Below are 23783 nucleotides of genomic sequence, written 5' to 3'. Positions count from 1 at the left end.
AAAAAATCTCTAAAAAAATTTCTCTACTCCACTATAAGGATTTTTTTTAATATACAATAGCCTTTTTTTTTGTTATAATTTTTTTTTTATTAATATAAATCTTTCAAAACTTTTTTCCCTTAATGTGACTTATAAACATGTACAACTCAAATTATGTAAAAAAAAAAATAAAAATAAAAATCTTTCAAGGGAGAAAGTAAAAATGACTGAAATTGCGATTTCCAACTGGAATGTTGCTTTTTTTCAGAATTAACCAATCACATTAGAACAAACATTAACTGGGAGTCAGCACACACCTGCCACCATTTAAAGGGCCTTTAACCCCAAATAAAGTTCAGATGTTCTAGTTGGCTTTTATTTTTAATAACAATAATGTCTCCCTAAAACATGTAGAAAATGTATTGCTCACTATGTTTATATTTAGGAGTGGGCGAGAACCGATTTCAGGCATCGTATAGGGCTGATACAGTGTTACAGCAATGTTTGATTTACTTTTACTATGTAGACCTACAACAAGATACTACACTATTACGTGGCTGTCCAAATTTCGTCAGAAGGAATTAACATACTACTATGTAATTAGCATATGTAAATGCTAAAATAAACAAAAGCCTCTGCATGCTGACAATCTTCTTGAATTTTCATTGACGGACGGATGTGTAAGCCGACAGTCGGTTCATCCTCACGTTTGAACCTAATTAGCCTTTTCACCTTAGATTACGTTCCGCTCATACATCATTTTGCCCATTTTTGCATTTTCCGCAGTACTAATCAGTCACGTATTTAATTGAACACCAGCTGACTGTGACCCTGTGAAGGATAAGCAATAAGAATGATGGACGGACGGACAAGGAAGCCAAAACTGTTTGCATAATAATTTATTGACTTATTTTCTTTTCACATATTATATATTAATATTATTGCTGCAGTTCGGGAGCCTTTCAAATATTCACTTTCAATGTTCCCATGATGGGAGGCTATGTATCTCTTAATATCGTAACGCATGCTGAGTACATTTCACAGGAGCGGGATGCAAATAAATAAAAGTCTTCTTAAGTTAAATGTCATAACCTATCCATTCTATTTATGCTTCTTTAACATGCCTTTTTCAGTCCATGGGGAGGGGGAGGAACACTTGTCGGAAACATTTCTATTGGAAGGATGAAGGCTGAACAGAGCACATTGATAATAAATATTGTTAAAGCTAGAATTCATCTTGTTTACCACCTTAAATCGTGTTTCCAAATCCAAGTGATAATGATTCATTCCTAGATGTCAAATATGTACAGTACCTTTCAAAAACGGCACTAAAAAGCTTAAAATGTATGACAACCATATACAGTACTGTATATTTTACTGTTGAATTGTTGTACACAGTGCAAACACTTCTTTTTTTTTCTTCTTTTTTCGTTTTTACCAGGTTGCTCTTGAAAGTAAACGCCCAGCATTGCGGACATCATGAGCACTGAGGTGTGTAACACAGTGCTTGGAGGTAAGTGCGCGACTGATCATCAGTGCACGTGTGTTTTTACTGACTCGGCGTGTTGCGCTAGCACAGCACCAAAATGTTGCCAATTGACTGGCAGAAGCAGGAAGGCGACGTCAGTGTGGTTGAAACATGAAGTATTGATCAGGAAAGGTTTGCACATTGATAGTCGGTGCTCTTATAATTAGCGTGGGAGTTGTGTTTAAAAAGTGGAGTGCTTGTCCGTTGAGTGGCAATGAGATGTATGAGTCTCTCTCGGCATCTTCAAATTCAATTTTTCCACTCAAGTGAGCGATTGGCTTTTTTCCTCTACACTCATGCGTATGCGTCTTTTTGCATATGTGCACATCTTGGGAAAACAAGATTACAGTATTTATGAGCTACAACAAAGGCAAGTAACGAGGGGCATTCCTCAATGCAATTTCAACCTACCTTTACATTATTTTAACGTTATGAAATTGCTCATTTGTGTCTGTTGGGTTCTTTAAAGGCACCTAGTGTCACCTAGGCTGAGTAGACGCTCCATCAGTTTTAGGGAGGAGCTTAAAGCAGCACCAAAGTCTGTGGCGGGAAGCGGATTCTTCTTCTCTGTGCTCCTTCAAAGTCATAATACAGTGGTGACCTTTTGTACCCTAAAGGTCGTCGGGGGTCCAGGGCCAAAGGGAAAAGCTCTTCTCCAAAATGTCACATGTCCTCGAGCCCCCAGGCGGGGAAGCCTCTGTCAGACGTAGGCCGACTCGCTGGACTGGGTCCTGCCCAGGTTGGGGGTCTGAGACAGGTGGGAGACGTCCTTCTTGCGCACTTCGCAGATGGACTTCCGTCGGGCCTGAACGCCGCGAATGGCCGTCTTTATCTTGCGCCAGCCGAGGTGGTTGAGCTCGGCCAGGTTGAGCACCACGCAAATGCCGCTGACCGCAAACATGAAGACCAGAAACACGGTCTTTTCCGTGGGGCGAGACACGTAACACTCCACCTCCTTCACGCACGGGTAGCGGTCGCACTCGAACATTCCCGGCACGTTGAAGCCGTACAGGAAGTACTGGCCCGCCAGGAAACCGATCTCCAGGGCGTTGCGGAAAACCACCTGGATGACGTAGAAACGGGAGATTCCTTCTTGCCGCCGCACTTTGGCGCTCTTGTGCGTCTGCGGTAGCCCTCGAGGTCCGTTGGGGATCTCCTTGACCTCCAGGCAGTCGTGATCCTCCTTACTGCTGTCGGGGTGCACCAGGATGCCGTTGATGTTGCGGGAGTGAAGCTTGCGAGCGTGATGGTCGTGATGGCGGCCGTGGTGACCGTGACCGTGGTGGTCCATGTAAGGGTGGAGCAGGGAGTAGCTGCGGTCCCGAGCTTTGGCCGACTGGTGGACGGAGTAGGTGATGAAGCACAGGCTCGGCGTGCACACCAAGATGATCTGGAAGACCCAGTACCGGATGTGCGAGATGGGAAAGGCTTTGTCGTAACAAGCCTGATTGCAGCCGGGCTGCATCGTGTTGCAGATGAACATGATCTGCTCGTCCTCGTACACCTTCTCGCCCACTATGCCAACTATCAGGATGCGGAAAATCACCACCACGGTTAGCAGGATCCTGCAGAGGAAACACAACAGGAAGGGGAAGGTCAATGTTAATGCGCACCTGAGTGTTTGGATACAGAGGAACCCCTAAAGCTGATTGACGTTTAGAATGGATTTAGGACCCAAATGCGCAAGAGCAATGCACAATTGTATATGATAGAATAAAGGCCTATATGATAAAAAAAAAAAGACGTGACTCGATAAACTAAGAGTGAATTATATAGGCACATAGCAACTGACCACATTATCATCAGAGACGGAAGGTCCGTCAATCCGTCAATGACAGACGCCTATTTTGTTGACAATTAATGGGAAACTTTGAAAAATTGACAAACGAAGCATTGATGGAAGGGGGGTCACTGTCAATGATACTTCATTTATATAGCGCTTTTCCACCCTCAAAGCATTTTACATTCAACTACTTATTCACCTACTGATGACACAGCATCAGGAGCAACTGGGGTTCAGTATCTTGCTCAAGGGCACTTTGATGTGGCCACAATGGCATGGGATTGAACCCACAACCTCTGGATTGTGAAACGACCACTCTACTCTCCACAGAGCCACGCCACCCCAATGCAATCGTCAATCCGTCAATAAATTTGGCAATCCGCCTATGACGGACGCCCGTTTTTTTGACGATTGACGGGAAACTTTGAAAAATTGACAAGCTAAGCATTGACGGAAGGGGTTTTTCGTCCATCAAGGACAGACGTCCCATTTTGCTGGGATTGACGAATGACGGTTGATGGAACATTTGACGGATGCCCACTTCGAATGACGGGAACATTGACGGACGCTCATTTTGCTGAGCAATCGATGAATGACTGATTGACGGTTCGGCTTGAAATATTGATGGATTGATGATGGCTGTTGAAAATTCATTGATGCGCCCACCTCCTGATGATCACATTATCATCATAAGGAACATAGCAACTACTAAAGACGAGACAAACTAAGAGTGAATAATACATCGTCATCATAACGGAAAGAGTAGCTGCATAAGCAACTAACAACATTAACATCATAACAAGCATTTTTCCATCCTCTGATATGTATACGTACGTACAAGTTTATTGCTCAGCGGCTCGGTTGAAAATGATCGCATTTAATTTATCATAGCATGCAAGCTCACAAGTTCACTAATCATGAGAGGATGCCAGTAAGTAGAGTGACTCACACTCCACATTGACATTAGCGTGTATGCCTACACATATGCTTAAACCGCTTGCTGTTTGTCATCCTAAACACTAAATATTATCCACTGGTGCTGATCCAACTTGGCCACTGCAGAGGAGGGAACGGGGCCTTTAGGATTGCACCGTCAGCGCTTTGTAATGAGCAGCGAGCGCCCGCGCTTCACGGGGTGCCCGCTGCCAAAATGCAGTGGATGCGCATACTTCCTGTGTGGAGGAGCCAATTACTTAGAACGCGCTTGTCTCTGGGCAGCGAAAGGGATTGGAAGTGAGATCAATGAGAGCTTGGCTGGCTACAGGCTGCATGGACCAACTATTGTAAATACAATGACACACTTTATGTGTGTGTACGGTCGCATTATTAGCTGATATATTCAACGACCACAATAATAGGCACGCCGGCTCAATTTTAATGGCATCCGATACAAGAGCTGCAACGAAAATTTAGGAACTTTTATGTTTAAAGTTCTGGTTACATTTTTCAATGGGGTTGAACTGCTCTCATATTCAGAACTGTTTCTAATGTTTTGACCCTCTCATTCTGCACACTACAACTGCAGTAACGAACGTGTGTGGAATATGAACAAGGTGGCAAAATCCACCCATTTTTATCCATTTTGCCACCTGCTGTCGACTAAAAATAACATCACGCTCAGGGCTTAGATAACGACCAATCACGGCTCACCTGTGTTCTGAGTTTGATCATGTGACATTCACAAGCTGAAACGGTGATTGGTTGTTACCTGGCACCTGAGCAACCGTTGTCATTTTCAGTTGCACGCAAAATGGCTGCCACGGGTGGATTTTGCTGCTTTATTCATATTCCACAAACACAATATTAGTCTGAATACAGTGTTTACATGAGTGGGGCTACTATAGAACATATTAAAGACTCACGTTGACTTCCTCTTTAAATTGTGCCGGCATGACGAATGATTTCTCAAATGAGTGTCTATTTATGAGGCTAGCCTTGCATTGGAAGGCCTGTTGCCAAAGCAACTGCTAAAATGTGAGCTGTTTGAGCAGGGTGAGAAAAAAAAGGTTTATATAAGCTAAACATGCTGTATTCCTCAACTATAAATATTGTTGTTAGAGACGTAGATGGAATTTTGGGCTAAATGTAATACAATAATATTGGACGAAAACTGTTAGACGTTAGAACAATCAGCATCGCTGTATGATGTATTTCATTTACATTTGTAATGTTTTTAGTCTTGTAACTGGATAAACACTGATTCTGAATAACTTCAGATGATGAAAGTGGCAACAGTTTTTATAGTGTTGATGGTGGCGGCATGGAAAACCCCACTTGAAGGCCCTCGTACCAAATACACGGCGTAAGAAAAACTTCTCAAAGTGTCTTTAAGTTAACTCTTTGACTGCCAAAAACGTTAAATAACGTTTAGTAAAATCCTATGGAGGAGTGCCAAAGACGTTAAAAGACGTTTGTTTCAAAACAGAGGTGAAACTAACCATTTTCTATTGTTGATTACTGAAAAACGGAATAAGGTAGAAACAAACTTTTTTTTCTGATGAAAGATGAGAGTCCAATCTTTCATTTGGTAGTATGTGTGTTTCCATAGTCCAAACACATAATTTTCTGTGGACCTTGAAAGATCAGTCAAAATGCTTAAATCAGCTGGCACCCACGGCATCCCTTTTCTGAAAACGTCTGGCAGTCAAAGAGTTAAAAGAAACATGTCTTCCTTTGAATAGCGGAAGCAGCTGAAAGAAACAAAGAACTCGTGTCGTTAGCGTGAAAGTGGTTTAAAGTAGTCGTGCTCCACCTGCGAGCGCATGCCAAGAACGTTTCCTTCTGTGCGAGACGAAGAGACACGGGGACCGAGACAATGCGGGGGAGAGTTAGCCATGTGTGCGGCTCGTGCAAAACGGCAAACGTGCCCGCTCGTCTGTGATGGAGCAGCTGTGAGTGCGTACGCTACACTGACTTTCACTCCGTGAGCGCCTAGAACACAATAAAGCTCAGCTGCACCTTTGGACCTCCATAAATTCAATTTAAAGTTGTCGTAATGCAGGCTTCGGTTCAAGTCAAAAGGTAGACATTTCTCATCATCATAAGGAGGTAAATCATATACTGTGTGCTCATGTATATGACTTATTTTATTACGTAGATGTAGGAAAGTAGCACTTATTCACTGCAAGTTTAACACTGTTGAATCTGCAATGTGTAAAAGGCAGATTTCCTTCTATGCACTAGCATTCCCTTTCTAGTTATGGCCTTCTTCATGTAAAACCAATTTTTATTATTATTACTTTAGTTTATTTACTTTACTTTTGTTCTTTCATAGGGATGGTGTGGTCTATTCATTTATTGTTATGTTTTGCTGACAGTTCATCATGAATATATATCAGATTCAAATCTATTATTAGATTACAAATTACAATTTTTTTATATTTAGTCTAAGATAATTGACAATTGGCATTTAGCTTCAATGTTGTTTTTAGTTCCATGTTTTTCCCCAAGCAAAATCTTTTCAAAATCAAAATCTCTTTTTTTTTCAAAAATGAACTCCCCCCTATCCATCTCAGTGGGCGGCCATTTTGCCACTTGCTGTAGACTAAAAATGGCATCACAGTTGCTCAGGGCTCAGGTAACGACCAATCACGGCTGAGTTTGGTCATGTGACATTTGCCAACTGAGCTGTGATTGGTTGTTAGCTGAGCCCTGAGCAATTGTGATGCGATGTCATTTTCAGTGGCAAAATGGCCGCCTCCTGAAATGAATTTAAAGGGATACGTGGCTCATTTCGCAATTTTCAGCAGTTAGAAGTTAATATTTTGCCTGTAATTAATTTGATAACTTCATTGTTTTTCAACATATTTTGCCACCTGCTGTCCACTAAAAATGACATCACGTGGTTATCAAATTAATGCTATACAAAATATTATACAATAATGGCTAAATGTTGGGCTGTGTTTGTTTGTCTTGTGAGCGATTGTGTGTGTGTGTGTGTGTGTGTGTGTGTGTGTGTGTGTGTGTGTGTGTGTGTGTGTGTCAATATGTGCACTCCTCTGCTGGCTAACAGGATAATCAGCACATGGCAGATTGCTGCATGAGCAGAAAGCAATGAAGGAAGGTTATCTGCAAACATCAGTGTTTTAGTGCCGCACAGCGCCAATAGTGTACTTTGGAGCACATTGGGCCAGAACCGCCTTGAGCCATGAACCTGCAGAAGGTTCTAAAATCACCACTCCTCGCCCTCAAATAGATTTCTAGCCCAGCACACAAAATATAATTATGTAAAGGAGAAATGTGAAGATGTGGGTTCTACATTGTTACACCTCATGGCATGCGGCGCGTACGCCGAGTGCTTTTTTTCTCTTTTCAGTCAGTGCTCATCGCATCAGTAACAGCAGCTGCCCACTTCCCCCCGAGGGCGTCTTTTCAGCTACGAGTAATCATTACTTTTTGGGCGACCGGGTGCCACAGCTTCAATTTGAAAGAGGATTGGGTTTTCGATGACCCGCATGGATGCTATTTACCATTTGTAGCCATGTATCACTGCCGGCTGATGTCAACCGTACGTCAGCGTGGGCAACAAATTGTATCGTTTGATATGATGAATATGAGAGCACGAGGGCACGCTGTAGTGAAAATGAAGTATACTGATTAATGAGTAGCAGACTATCCTGTGTGACATTAGATGATCCGCCACTGGTGTGTTGGCTGGACTTTTACTGGCTTGGTAGATATCCCACAGGCTTCAAAACACACTCACGCACATTCATTCATAAGGCAGCTGCTGCCGCCGAGCCTCTAGGGACGACATGAGCCCCGCAGCATGACAGCAGATGCATATTTCAAACAAAAAATGCAAACATTTTTTCTCTTTCTCACACACACAGACACACTGAATATACAATCAAATTCCCCTGAGATGGCCCATCCATTTTTTTGTATCCTGTTCAGGGTCATGACAGGCTAAAGTCTGTCCTGGGCTGACTACACCCTGAACACAGAGCAGATGAATGAAATGTGAGTCAATCACATGCAAAAAGTAAACCACTACTTATCCATCAAACAAGTGTTTAAAAAAATAGAGAGGGAGAGAGAGAGGGGTTTAAAAATATGTACATAATACAATTAAATTGAATTAAATCACTTTAGATTATACATGTTGTAACTTAATCGCTGGGTAGCTAGTTGTGGATTTTGAGCAGATTGGGTTACTTTTACCCAAGGTTGGGTTATTTACATACTAGAAACAGTTGGGTCAATAACCCAGTTTGGGTCAAGAATTGACCAACCCACTATTTTTGGTGAATTTGACCCAACTTTGTTAGTCATCTTTTTTTTTCTCCTTTTTTCTTTTTTTTTTTACAAAAGGAACCAATTTGTGAGATTTTTGTTGTTGTTTTTAAAAATGTTTTTTTGTTGTGCAAAATAACCCAGGAAGTTGGGTGAAGTAGTGAATCGGTCCCTTTTTTTTTTTTTTCCCAAATTGTGTTATTTTTGACCTACCGGTAACTGTTTTTAGAGAGTATTTTGACCCATCTGATTGGATTTGGGCTGGCTGAAGAGTTGAAGCCGGTGAGATGATGTTCTGGTGTACTGAAGATGAAGTAAATTTAAGCCTGGATAAAAATTTGTGGATTACGCCAGTTAGAGAATCCGGTGTAAATATTTGTCCTAAAACATATAATGCGAGTGACTCACTATGCACTCAAAAAAACAATAGAGCCAAAAATAACCCAACTTAGGTTGAAAATTTGACATATGCACTAATTGTGTCAATTTGACACCACACTCACAAAACAACACATTAAAATAACCTTGGGTTGGGTTGGGTTGGATTGCTTTATGGGTAACTTATCAATTTAAACTTTTTTGGCAAATAACTCTAAAATTTGGGTAAGTCCATTATTGACCCAGTTTAGGTTATTTTTGATCCAACTTTTTGGGGGGTTAATTGAATAACCCAATTGAATTGGGTCAAAAAAGAACTGACTGACTCTGAGTTATATAATGAGAGTAAAAAATTTTATTTAAACCCAAAGGTTGGGTCTTCATAACATTACTCCTAAACCCCTAGGCGGTATTGTGACCCGTTTTGTGATTTTTGATGCTTCTGACCCAGCCATTTCAAAATAAAATACTGCCCACAGGTTAAAGCACTGAGTGTTTTGTTTGTGTGACAGTTAAAAAAAAAATGCTACCTTAAAATTGCCTGAACAGTCAAAAAGGGTTTTAGGATAGTGCCAGATTATTTCTGCATTCTTTCCATTATTTCTTGTGGGACAAGTTGATTCTAAACAAACCCGTGGGGATAGATTGTGTTTGATCTTCAAGGTTCCACTAGATACTGTACGGCATACTGAATGTCCAGAGGCAGGGGTGCAGCCAGCCTTATCTGCAGGGTCAGGAATCATCTCTGCAGTAAGGCCTTGAGTAAAAAGATTTATCCCACCCATACGCTCTCAATAATAAGCTCCACCGATTGCTGTAATGAATAAAGACTTCAGCGGGCAGAGAAATTAGGCCGCTTAATGATGACTGTGCAGACATTTCTATCCTGCTGCCACTCATTCCCCCACAAGTCTGCTTTGGAAGCTCTTTAATAGTTTGGAATTTATGGCGGACAGGCCGCCTGAGGGTCCACTAAACAGCGCCGTGAATGATGTTTTGAAGTGTGCGCTCACGAAAGCAGGTTAACCGAGTTCAATCAGCATATTTTTACCGAGCGATTAAAAGCTAAATGGTTTATCAGTACGATGGACTGTGGAGAATTGCGATAATCACTCTTCGTGCTCATCAAGGAAACAACTTATTTCTGTCATTGAGAAACTGACCCCCATTCGTTTAAAGGGAGTTGAGGAAAAACAAGACCAGATTATTTTGAGGATGATGCCGCCTTCCTCTTTTCCCATCAGCCTTTCATCTATAATGCTCTTTCCATCGTCCTTCCTTTACTGGCAAAAAGAAATATAAATTCTCTCTGAAGGTTTCCAATGAATGAACCGGAGCATTTTTGCTGACTGCATCGAAACGCAGTTCCTGAAACCACCATGAATCTTATTGCTTTCCAGTGTTTGCAGTTACGACAGCTTCCCCGTCGTGAAAAATATGATCACCGCCGAGGTTTTGCATGGTCTCAAGTGCAGTGTGCTAAGTTCAGCATAACTATAGAACTTTCATTAATATCCAAGCAATGATAGATTGTACTTTAATGCATTCTTCACTGTCACGTAATAGGCAATGCAATACTAACACCTCATGCATGTAATAGCATATCATAGTTTTGATTAGGGCTATAACTCAGTGTAAGTGAAAATGCATTTTGCACATTCGAAAACTGCTATAGCAAATTATTATACCGTTATGCTATCTCATTGCTAAAATTGACAGTGTCTTACCAAACAAAATGATCATTTTTCTTATTCTGATTTTTGAATAAACATTTTTTATTTTTTTTTGAAAAAGTCATTTAATTATTCAATTTCATGTATTTGGAATTTTTCATAATTCCATCCACATTGTCTCAGGACAGAGTTCCAGCTGGAGTAAAGCATGTTGCTGCCACCGCAGTATTTCACTGTGGATGTTGTGTTCTTTTAGTGATGAGCAGGTTTATGTTTGTCCCAAACGTATCTTTTGATGTTACGGCCAAAGTGATTTCACTGGAACACTGCAAGGTCTCCCACACGTAGAACTATGTGTTACAGCAAAACAGTCAGGCTTCTGCTAGAGAGCAAAAAAACAATACCTTATAAAGCTGACGAGATCATCTGAAGTTTATTTTTGGGTTAATCTGAGTGACTCGCATTTAAAATGAATTTGAATTTAATTGTTAATTTTGAACACAGCCACATACTAAGTTATAAGAGGGTGTGCAGACTTGTGCAACCTCATTATTTACCTTTTTTTTATTTTGACTTCCCCTCTTGAAAAGAAAAAAAAAATCACGAGTTGTACAATTTATTGGTGGAAAAAGGTTTTAAATGATTTATCTTGGTCTAATTGTTTTAATATCAGAAAAAGTTAGCATTTGAACAGGGTTGTGTCGACTTTTTATTTTTTATATCCACCTTATATTGATTTTATAGCTCGTTTCGAACTCAAGTGATTTTTTTTTAATTATTTATTTATTGCTCAAAACGATAATTTGGAAAACTTTGTATTTTTGTTATTTTTACCTGTGGTAATTATTTAAAAAAATATTAATATTAATATTAATTTATATATTAATATATAAATACGTATGTATAAATATGTACTATATATATATATATATATATATATATATATATTAATATATAAATACGTATGTATAAATATGTACTATATGTATGTATATATATATATATATATATATATATATATATATATAATATTTATTATATGTTGATTTCATATTTATTATTATTAATGAAATCTGCAAAATGCATCGAGTGTAAGGGTTAAGGACTAAATTAAATTGATTGCACCCATCCTGTCTTGGTGGAGAGACTTGATTGATGGCTTTCCTTGGCCTACGGCCTTCTGTGTTGTCTTTGCTGATATATGATGATAAAACCGAGTGTATGACACAATAAGTGGCAGGATGGCCCATTGAGCCTGTCTGTCCTCTCTCTGCTCTCGTGCAGCCTCCTCTGCAGACCCATGTCATCATTCATGAGCTGAACCTCAACTCACACTCTTTCCCCTGAAGTGCTTCGTGCTTCTCACAATGGGACGCAGTGCAGTCATTCTGCTCGGCATTTTACCAGGAAAGAACGATACGAGTGTGGCTTTAAATGCTTTGCTCAGCGTATGCGTTAGCCCGGGTCAACAGTTTATCAACATTGATCAACAATATCCGTACAAAACACTGTTCTGGCTTTATGTGATGTTCATGAGAGCTGACTGGAGGAATAATTGCTACTAAAGAGAAATCTGCAAAGATGAAGAAGCACTTTATTGTCCTGGTTCAAGTTCAACCATCCAATAAATTGATCTTGATTGAGAATTTAAATGTAAAACAGGCCTAGGGGCTTATAAATAGTTCATGAAACATATCTTCAGAAAGTGTCAAACTCATTTTTGTCACAGGCCACATTATGGTTTCCCTTAGAGGGCCGTTATCACTGTGAAGACATACATTTATAATCAGCTCTTCATAATTATACATTCAATTGATGAATAACTCGTTTTAAAATCCAATGTTAGGGAAAACAAACATGAAGTAGACACACATGATTTGCTTCATGATGTGGTGGGCCGTATCTCTCCCTCGGACCTTGAGTCTGACACCTGTTTTCTAAACTAAAAAAGGGACTGAAAGTTCTGCATAGCGCACAGTGACGCAGAACAGTGACACATTGCACGTGCTCTGGGAACTTACGGCGCCCATCAATATGTTACTGGGATGACTAATATCCCTCAGCAAGCCAACGCTGAGCTCAGCTTTACCAGGAAAAGCCGCCATTTAACAGCAAAATCAATTGCAGTCAACGCCGCGGATTGCTGCACAAATAATCTAATGACAACCCCTCCGATGTGCAGACAAATAGTTTAATCTAAAAGACCGATGAGCTTCGAGTCGTCATAGAATGATGGATCACTAATCAAATGTTGACTTCAGGATTTCTAGCATGGAAGCTGATGAGAAATGATACTCAGCTGCGCCCACGAATGAGAGTGGTCCTGTGTCTGATTATTTTGGGGAGAATATGGGAGCTCTTGTCAAAGTAGGGTACCTCCCCCTGCTGGATATCTTGACCTATTTAGGCTAAAGCGGCAGCTAGAATACAAATAACTACTGCAGCAGGCAACTATTTAAAGAGGCCAATCTTTGCTCTCCCTTTAAAACCAACACAAAAAAGGCATGGAAATGTTTGGAAGAAAGGTTTTGTCATATTGTGTTTAATCGGGAAAACAGTGGAAGGAAATTGTGTTTTGTTCAGCTTTTGTCATAAAATCACTATTACTACATCCTACTGGTGTATGAGTGTGTGTATGGGTGAATGTGAGGCTTAAAACTCTTGTGGTGTAGTTAAAGCGCTACATAAAAAGCAGTCCATTTACCATTTGTAAAGTTGACTCGTCAACTAAGTTTCAAATGCCTAGTCGGTAGGTAGTGAAGACATTTAACATTTTCAATTTGGTGTTTTGAAAATGTTAAATGTCTTCAGTAGGTAGGAGTTGTTAGTAGCAGAATAGCATAATTGCCAAAGTCAGTTTTAGCTTACTGTTTCCCAATCAATAAAAAGATGCACTGAAACTAAAACGGCTTTTCCCCTTTGTTTTCCATAAAATTCAAATGCAACTTTAAAACTTTGACAACTATGCTATTGGGCTAACGATATGGTGGTTACTGCATGGTACGTACAGTGTGTAGGTAGCTAGGTATCATTAGCCTAATAGCTAATAACTGTTACCAAAAAAAAAACACCAAAAAAAACATGCTTGTTAAAAATTATATGCTTTTTCCTGTTTCCTGAAAATGTTCAAATGTGACTTTGGCAACTATGCTATTAAGCTAACGATACGGTATAGATATGGGAGGTAGCCTACAGTATGAAGGAAGCTAAGTATCATTAGCATAATAGCATAATTGCCCAAGTCATTTTAAACTGTTAGCAAATACACCCATGCTTGTTAAAATTGTGTTCTTGTTCTTGTTTTCTGAAAATGTTCCAACATGACGTGGAGACATCTAGGCTATTAGGCTAATGATACCTAGCTAGTACTGTATCTATTTTAAATTGTTTTGACTATAGGATTTCCACTGTATTTATTTTTAGCGCCGATTGTATATGTCAGTGTAAGGAGTAGAGAAACAGGGTGCTCGAAATGCAGCGCAGTACAAGGCTGGTCAAGTCTATATGCATTTTTTATAAAGCATGACATCTGTTGCAGCTTATAACAAGTGCCACATAATGTTCCTGTAGTTTTTAAATGACATTTTTTATATTCCATTTTTCAGTTGGCGAGGGTGTGTAATGTTAAAGAAATTGTACTCAACGCGAAGAAAAGCAAATGTAGAAATGTACACGCCGTTGTGTGAATTTTTCATTAGAATTATTTCAAACAGCTGCGGCTTTGGAAATGTATGAAGACGTGCTTTAAAAAGCTACATGGTTCATTTGAAGATGCATCCTCGGCTGCTTATTAAAGGTGCTGTTTATTCAGCCAAAGCTGCATTGCTGTGTCTTCGTAGATGGTGAATATTGCATGTCATTTCTCTCTAAATAGCACTGCAGTGCTAAATTCCGTGCAGAGGAATATGAAAATTAAAACACTTAATGTTGTAATACATAGAGCGCATGCTGACTTTGTTAGTTGTTTTGAAACTTTTTTTTTTTTTTTTTATGCCCTCACATCCTTTCCTTTCCTCTCCTTCCATCCAGCAATATTTAGGATTTTATCTTCCCGGGATCACTCTCCTCCTCCATTATCTTTGCCTTTTTTCTCGCTCCACTTGTCTTTGGCTCCGGCCCCGCAGCATTGCAGTGGAGAGCAAAATGCATCAAATTCCTTCCTTCCACTCTACCTGCAAGGTGTTTCACCTCTGATTTGTTTGGTGCAGCCCCAAGGCTTCGTGCTTTCACGCTAGACAGTGACACACGCACACACACACACACCTGTGGTCTCAAGAAAATCTGAGCACATCATGTCAAGGAGGAAATATGCTTATGCATATGTCTTGATCGTTTCTTTTAAAATAAATAAAGCTATAAGTGAGTCAAGGACCTTTACAGTATCTGCGTGAGTGTGAGTTGCGTGAGTTCAGCTTGTGGCCTTACAAGCTGGATGTCCTTCACATTTAATTATTTTGTTAGCACGTATCGCTTTTGGAGAGAACATTTATTTGTCCTTTTGTGCAGTTAACCGTACGACTTCCATTATGATTTTTATTTTATTTTTTAATACGCAGTTTCTGTCCATTTCCTCACAGATGTATTTGCAAAATAAACTATTTATAACTCAAGCTAATATAAATTGCTGATGCCTTCAGGATGACAAAGCGTGAATTTTATAAACAGCTGTAGTACAATGATTCCGCCATAAAACGAAATGTTCCGTTTCCCTCCCACTTTTTCATCTTTTGCTCCTGGCCGTAATTTCACTCACTGCTGCTCTGAGAGGAAAATGGTATCAAAGAACAATATGTTTTTAAGATCCTGGAAACCTCAATTCAGATTCATTAAAAAGGTTTAGTAATTATTTTCTTACTAGAAACAAATATTTTTTTATTAATATGTGCCTTAAAGTCCTCTGATAAAAATGATGATGTCTACAGTATAAGACTGAATCCAAAGGGGATGTCAACCCTTTTTTTTTTTTTTTTTTTTTAACAATATGTTCTATGCAGCCCCACTAGTCTAAACATGCCATTCTGATTAACATTACACCTGTGGAATATGAATCCCATTTTTATCCATCTCACGGGGCGGCCATTTTACCACACACATCTCAGCTTGCAAATGTCACATGACCCAATTCAGAAAACGGATGAGCCGTGATATGTCATTACGCGAGCCCGACAGCGAGTTAGCAAAATGGCCGCCCCCTGAGATGGATAAAAATGAGTGGATTTTGCTGCTTGATCAATACTCCACAATATTAATCGAATGGGGGAGCATATATATATAACATATTGTAAAGAATTTTTGGGGGTTGACTTTCTCAAAAGATGATTGCAACAACAGTACAATAAATCGTTTTAGCCACTGAATAACGAGACACTCTACAATGCGTCTTCATTGCAATGCAATTATGATTGCATTCATTGGTTTATTATGTACAAATTGTACAAGATGCGACCGGCCTTTGAAAGGGCAATACACAAAACGCTTGTAATGAGTCATAGTGTGGAAGCCACCTGCAGTTAGTCTGAGGTATAGAAGCAAATCTCACTCAATCCGTTCCCAAGACTATGATTAAGCCAACCTATGCTAGTTTCTATTTCTAGTTTAATTACCGACCTAAAGCCATATCTTAAAAGTCTGCAATTACGAAGAAACAAAATGGCAAGCTAGAGGGCACAGTGTCTGATGGTGGAATGTCATCGTCATATTGCAAGAGAACACCCAAACAGATGACTGACATGCAAAAGGACAATTATCAGCCAATGGGAGAGGCGACGTTGTCATGTACTTTGGAGCATCATTTCAACTACAAGTGCAGACATGCAATGTATTTATAGTTTAAAATGCTACACAGGCTCAACATTCTATTTGTGCTGCCATCAAGCAGTTGCCGCATGCTGTGTGACGGTAACGCTTAACGATGCGCAACTGTGAATGGCTGCGTCACAGTTGATCGTGTTGGCACGTGCAGCGACAGATCACTCCTGACCACACCCAACTCGGGAGGGTTGGCTGTGGTCAGTGGTGCAACAGACTTGAACCTTTCAACCCGCAGAGGTCAGTGCAACAATTTGGACTCCGTACACTGTTTATGGTGTTGGAGTGGGTTCAATTTTGGAGGCACCTGTACAGCTTAAGACTGTGCCAGAGGGTGAGCAGCATTCTCCAACTTGCTGAGAAATCCCAAAAATTGAATTCGGATGGATTTCCTGACCATGCAAACACATGCTTAGTGTTGGGGATTCAAATATTAACGGGTTTTGTCATCTAGCCTCAGATGGTGTATACAGTAATCTGTGAATACTAACACAAAAATTACTTCAATGCAGTGGAACCTCCTAGAAAAGAGTGAACCCTCTATTTCATTATTTTATTTTTATTGTTCACGTATCACTGTAGCGATGTTATCTAAATACACAAAGAAGACATAATTGCAAGACTTTTGGAAATGATCGTACTATTCATTGACTGCACTTGTAATTTCTGTGACAGAGACTCTCCGCGCTTTGCTTCGCTTTTCAGTCACAGGTACATGTGGTAGACAGTTGTCACATGACATCTCGTGTGATACGCTGTCATCTCGGGAGACTAAGCTTACTGTAACTCACAACATTTAACTTAATGTAGTCCGTTTTTTTCTTTTTTTGACAGTTATTTATGTTAATATTGAATTTAACTAGTGCTGTCAAGCGATTACATTTTTTTGGACTACCGGTAATTAATCACAGTATTTTCCTTAATTAATCACGATTAATCGTGATTAATCATATTTTTCTACTTCTGCTTTTTTTCTTTTTCAAAACATGATACTGATACAGATGCTGATACTGATAACGATTATTAGTCGTCAAGGACGCCGATAACCGATATTTGGAGCCGATATTCATTTCGCTAAAAGGGAAAATATTGGCATCAAAAATTTAAAAAGTACAAACTCCAGTTCTTTTTTTTAAGTATACAGTATGTTTATTGAACAATGTTCGTAAAATACTGAAGTTTAAAAAAAAGTATTAGTCAATAGACATCTTTGTTTTGCAAATCTAACAAAAAGTAGCAGTAGCATGTCTTCAAAAGTTAAAATAAGTAAATAACTCCCTATTGTTTGCTACAGTAAATAGAGTTGTTTAAAATTTTCAAAATAGCAGAAGTATTCAAATTTTTATTTCAAAAAAAGACGGACGGTGCAGAGAGTTCCCAGGTTCAGAAGCATCTAAGAACATTTAAATAATTAGTTCCCTGATTTTTTTCCCTGAACACTTTTTTTAAATGGATCTATTATCGGCCGATATTTGTCAAAAAATGCGCCGATAATCGGCCCAGCCGATAATCAGTCTATCCTTACATGGGAAGTTTAAGGTTCCACTGCATTGCTAAAACTAGGGCCTTTCAGCCCATTATATTAGCAGTATCTAGGTTCGATGTAAACACTTGGATTACAAGGGCAAACAGAAAAGACATGTTTAAGGAACTACATCCGACTAGCGTGAGTACAAAGTGGTAGCAAGACAATAGTCGGAGGTTGAACTGCACGAACAAGCAGGAACGATGCGGGGACCTCATCGGAAAACTCTAATGTTACAGCTAAATGCCCCAGGGCCGACTTGAGAGACAAATACGATCCGAGTGAAACCAAAACACATTTACCTCGTGTATCACTTTATTTGGGACTGTCTGGATGTTCAAATCCTGAGGGTGTCAACCACCTTCTGGATTGTTTTATCCATTTAACATTAACACTTAACCCTGTTTGTGTAATTTTGGGTTATTAAGCTAATGGCCTATCATAAAAAATAAAAAAAACACAACCAAAACAAGTGCTTAAAGGACCATTCTAAATTAAGCCAGAAAAGCTTCTAGGCTGATTATAATGGTGACTCAGGGAACCATTTTAATGTTCTTCCAGTGAAGTGCATGATCAACAAATAGCTTAATTAAGCACAGGAGAGGGAGCCATTACATTGTTAGAGTATTCATTATTACTTTTGAAAGCGGGAGCAGACAAATTGAGAGTTGCCTCCATGCCTCTGAAAAACTACAGGTGGCTTTCTGCGTATTGCATACGGTTAACTTATTATGTTGTGACCACTAGGGGGGCGGAAAGACTCATTTTAAAAAAAAAAAAAAACAACAGTTAGCAATTAGCTTAGCAAGTAGCCATGGCTAACATGTTAGCAAACAGTTTCCTACTTACAAATCCAGTAGAAACAGAGCAACACGGACATCCCTTTGGTCTCCTTTTTCCGGCCACCTGTTGAACGCAATTCCAATATTCACTGTCGTTTTAGCCCTTAGCGCTCTCTTTTCGCGCTAGCTAAATATTCAGCATTCTTCAGCAGTTACTCGGACAAGAAAAAAAATGAGCTTGCAAATGGCTCCACAGAATTTGAAAGTGGGAGCTTAATTCCTAGTGGTAGCCCCATAAGCTGCGGTCATATAATCACATGTCTATAAAACCTCGCTCAGTGCATCTTTATTAAACCCAGTCAGCATCCTTGCAGGTTTTCCTTCCATCTGTCTGTACCCCAGAAGATTTAGTCGCTTAATAATGTGCTTTCAACCACAAGCAAACCTCTATAAAATGACTTAGTTGGAAGGAAAATCTCCAGAAAACCAATCATGATTCCGGGCCAACAACAGGTCTGGTGTCATATAATGCCGCTCACATCCTCTCTGTCATTGTGTTGCAGTGACAGTGACCCACATGCTGAAGGATATATAAAATATAAAAACTGTGATTTCTCACACTTTTATCCAGCTCACTATGGTGTTATGTGAGGATTATGTGTATTTAGTGTACAATTTTAATGTAAGCATCAGCTTCCCCCCCCCCCCCCCCCCCCATTTAGTCAGTCACACTGAGATGATGCAGAGTGCATTGTTTTTCAAAATAAAAGCTTATCTTCGACATCTGTCTGAGATAAGACTTTCAATGTGGAGTGTTTGCAGATAAGAAAAGCCGCTCAGGTGTTTTTTTTTTTGATTCTCTTCATTCACACTCTTGCTTTTCTACTACTTTCCGGCCTATTGGAATAAACCTTATCCTATCAATAGCTAGGCTATCAGGTAATATCAACACATGGACCTCTTCTGAATTAACAACCGTAAAAACCCAGTAAAGCTTCCTATTGATTATGTGTGATTTGTTTATCCCTTAACTAATGGTTAACTGGGGGGGGGGGTTGAGGAGGCATGGAGAGTTTTGAGGACAACATGGGGCCAATCGGAAATCATGGGAGGAGATGTCCTCAGCAAGTACACACAAAAACCGTGAAAAAAAAAAATCAACCCGTTTCTTACCTGCCAATCATGGTAGAGTGCTGCTGGACAGCCGCCTCCAGCAGCCTCTCCAAAATGGTCCATTCTCCCATGGTGAAGCGTCAGGGCGATCGAACCAAGCAGCGGACTCGGAGGTGACCTTTCTTCCTCGGAGGGGGCACGGCCACTATGACCCCTCCCCTCCTCCCCGTGCTCTCTCTGTCAGCTCGATTTTGACCTCTACACCTGGCCTTGGATGATGTCTTTACGATTCCTCCAGGCTAGCCGTGCTGTGATTCTCTTGCCAGTGGTGGTGAAGTGCTGATCTGATTGCTCCCCCGCTACCCCCCCCCCCCCACCCCCACCCCCTCCCTTGCGCAGCGATGCTTGTCCTCCCCTGCCGCACCACTCTGTTCTGCACTACAGCATATGCTATAGCTCACTGTTTGACAGGCATGATCACCCTCTTTTTCCGCCCTGTCGTCGTTCTCCACTCCACCTCCAGGACGCTCCTCCCGGTACCTCAGCTGGCCTCCCTGCCACCACCTCTGCTCTCTCCTCGTCCTTGCATCGTCTTAAGATCTTCTGCTTACACTTACCTCAGCGCACAGCAGCGTAAACAAAAGCCACCCCCCCCCCCCCACCTCCCCAATCCCGCTCTCTTACTTCCTACTGAGGACTGCAGAGCCGCACCAGCACACACAGCTCCTGCCTGCTGAATGTCATTTTATGACTGGAGGAATGGTCTCTCCCAAAAGCTCCGAGCTCTACAAGGACCCATAAAAAAAGAACCTGCACACACACACACATGCACGCGTTCATAGACACGCACGCACAAGCACGTTGCCACCCAGCCCCTTTGTAATAAATCAGCTGCCTTGCTGCATGCGTCCAGCCAGGCTGAACCAAAAGGCTCTGCGGACCTCCCGTCCTGCTAATTTGAGCACACTCCAGTGCTCAGAGTCACGTCTGCCGGCGAAACGCTCGTCCTGTATAGCCTATTTCTGGGCTCCATCATCTTAACGCCCTGCAAACCTCCACCTCTCCCGCTAACCTCCGCTCTCCTTCTCCCTCCACCTTCTTTACTCACGTTTCTGTGCGGATCTTTCCCAACTAGCCTCTGCTCTCAGCGCTCAGTCCCCGTCTCTGCGTTCCCTCTCCACCTCTGGCTCGTTTCTCGTGCATGGAATCGCTCTATCTCTGTCACATTGTGAGCGTGCACTCCCCCAACTCCCCCCACACACTCTCTCTCTCTCTCTCTCTCCTCCCTCTCTCCCACCCTCCCCTGGTAAATGTGCTTACTCCCCTTATGCTTGCAAGAATGCCTCCTTCTGGACACAAATGAGGGATTCTACATCTCACGCTGCATTATGTCTCATCATCACCGCAATCCTTTGTTCCGTGGTCTTTCCCACACTCTTCCGCTACTCTCATCCGGGGAAACGGATTTCAGGAGAATTATGCGCCTGCTCTCAGGAGCTTATAGCTAGAACATTTTCATTGGGGTGGTCAGGGTGATTTTATAATAAATAAATATAATATAATAATATAATATATCTCCAGAAAATAAAAATTCAAAAAAAAAAATAAATAAATATAATATAATAAATACAAATAAAATATTTTTTTATTATTATTTCACAAAAATAATAATAATAATATGAAGAAAAATCACAACATTTTCCCTTAAGTATGAGGGAGGCCAAAGAGTGGCCACCATTTAGCTCTGCCACCGCCTGCTCCTCCACCACCCCCTCAGTGATTCCCTCCTTCGCTTCTTACTGTCACACTTGACTTTACCCTGACCCAACCCTGATGCCATCCCCATATTCCCTCGCCTAATCGGCCCCTATGTTCTTCATTCCGTTCACTCCTACTCCCCCCTCCTCCTCCTCCTCCTCCTCCTTCATTACGTCCCGAGTGCTCCCCACCCCTCTCAAGAGACGTGAGTGCTGTATTGCACTTTGCTGTGACATTGAAAGCTGCATTCATTAGATTTATATTAAGGTGATGCGGGGATGGGAAGGTCTCCCTCCATCGTGTGCACACATGTAGGCAGAGAGGTACGTCATTGGTACGCTCACATATAAGCAGCCAGCTCAAGAAATCCATATTTCTGCATGTACAGTAAGATGGTAGAAGGGGAAATGTGCCACATTTGTGAGTCATAGCAGGGCTTCCCCATCCACATAGAGGAATCGGGTGCAGCAGTTTAGCACAGGCCAATAATGCAGTGGAATGACGAGCCACTTGCACATCAGAATGAAGTCAGCGCTTGAGGTGACATTTTCATTTGTGCTATCTTACCTCTTACGCTTCTTTGGATTTTGGATGACATGCTTAAGCAGCTCTTGTGTTATCTAATTTCCTTTGCAACCAAGACAGCAAATCTGCTCTTATGAAGAGAACAACAAACTCCATCCTTCATTTTACAATTGCACGCTGAAGCTTCCAAATAATGCACGGGTGGAAATGTTACCAAGGACATATGGCGGAGTTGAGGAGAGCAGCAACGGGGAGGCGGGCGGTGAAGGGGGGTGGCGAGGTTTAGGTCTCAAAAACCGAAGCACTGGTATCAGCCAGATGGAGACTTACGAGAGTCGCAGGTGTGTCTTCAATGACCTACAGCTCAAGAATGCATAAAAATACACACTGTATTCAACAGAAAGTAAATTAGAAAGAGCAATGTTCTGTTTAGTCTCTTTTGTGATGTGTGCAAGGGACTCATTATAAAACTGGCTCATGCTTTTATGCATTCATGTAGGAATTCATTTATGTACTGTATACCATTCAGCTGAAGGTCACGTTTCATTTCACGCGTGTAAACAAACACTGTATGTTGCTTCTATCAATGTATTCGCGCAGGTTTTGTTGGAAACTATCTCATTACGCTACCAATAAAATAAATGTGACTGTAATTATTATGATTGGTAACTTCCACATCTCAGTTCTCTGCGATAAGCGTTAGCATAATGGATTCGTTCCGTTTTGATTTGATAAGACATCACAGTCAAGCAAAAAGGTTCATAAATGACTATAAAAATTCCTCTCAGTCAGTGTATGTCAGTTCCGTTTCACAGCAGCACAAATTACACCCTTCAAAATGGCTATTAATCAGCACCTCTCTTGAATAAATTCAATAAAAACCGGATCTTATAATGGACTTGACAAGAGATTTTATCGCTGGGCTTTTGTGTAAAACTGCATTTATTTTATCTTGGTGAGTGTCTGTCATGTAAAATACAATTACATTTTTAAATACATCCTGTTACCTCTCATCTATTCATGTTTTTATTTTATTTTTACCAGACATCAAATGATAAAAATGTTTGCATGAACTTGATCATAGGTTTGTTATTAGTGAAATAATCGATCTAATTGTTCTTTGCAATTAACTGTTTTTTTTTTTATTATCATTATCTGCTTATTTCTGTAATTCTAAATTGTCTTTGCTGTGGATGTACTCATATTAGTTTATAATTCACGACCAGGCGGGACCACCATTGCACATTGAGCTTTGAGATGGATGGACTGATAGATGGGTGGGTGTCTGTGTATGCACTGTGATTGTCTGCCGACCAGCCAAAGTCACCTGGGATAGGCTCCATTCAGCTCACCTGAGACCCTAATGAGGGCAAGGGTGTGTGTAACAATAAACTTAAGAAGTCCAGACTTCTACTTTTAGGCATGCAGGGAATTTGATTGATTATTCACACTGCAGCTGAGCTTTAGAATGGATTGCAATATTACAGTGAACATTAGAAAAACTCATTTAAACTAACATATTAGCCTATTTATTATATAAAATCCTAAAACAAATTCGATCTGAGTGTTGGTGTATATTATTACATGATCTCATGTGGAGCTCAGCTTTACATTACACATATTCTCCTCAAAAGTGAGGGCTTGTCACAATTCGCCCTCCTGTGGACAAATGGTGGTATAACGTGCACTGCACAAT

The 23783-nt window shown here is 40.6% G+C and overlaps 1 protein-coding gene across 2 annotated transcripts; it reads right to left on the bottom strand.

Moving 5' to 3' along the window:
- Window positions 1–863: 863 nt before the first annotated feature.
- On the bottom strand, window positions 864–21018 carry LOC144036110 (gap junction delta-2 protein-like). Of its 2 annotated transcripts, XM_077546435.1 has the most exons (3): window positions 19865–21018; window positions 18759–18815; window positions 864–3072 (listed from the first exon to the last, which is right to left on the bottom strand). In XM_077546435.1, the coding sequence occupies exons 1-3, from the start codon at window positions 19933–19935 to the stop codon at window positions 2208–2210; spliced, it is 993 nt and encodes a 330-aa protein (XP_077402561.1). In that variant the 5' UTR covers window positions 19936–21018; the 3' UTR covers window positions 864–2207. The 2 variants fall into 2 exon arrangements, with proteins under 2 accessions (XP_077402561.1, XP_077402562.1); XM_077546436.1 differs by lacking the exon at window positions 18759–18815.
- Window positions 21019–23783: the final 2765 nt, after the last annotated feature.

This window comes from Vanacampus margaritifer, chromosome 16 (assembly GCF_051991255.1).
Source record: "Vanacampus margaritifer isolate UIUO_Vmar chromosome 16, RoL_Vmar_1.0, whole genome shotgun sequence".
Taxonomy (NCBI): Eukaryota; Metazoa; Chordata; class Actinopteri; order Syngnathiformes; family Syngnathidae; genus Vanacampus; species Vanacampus margaritifer.
This window is presented reverse-complemented; position numbering and strand designations above follow the sequence as displayed.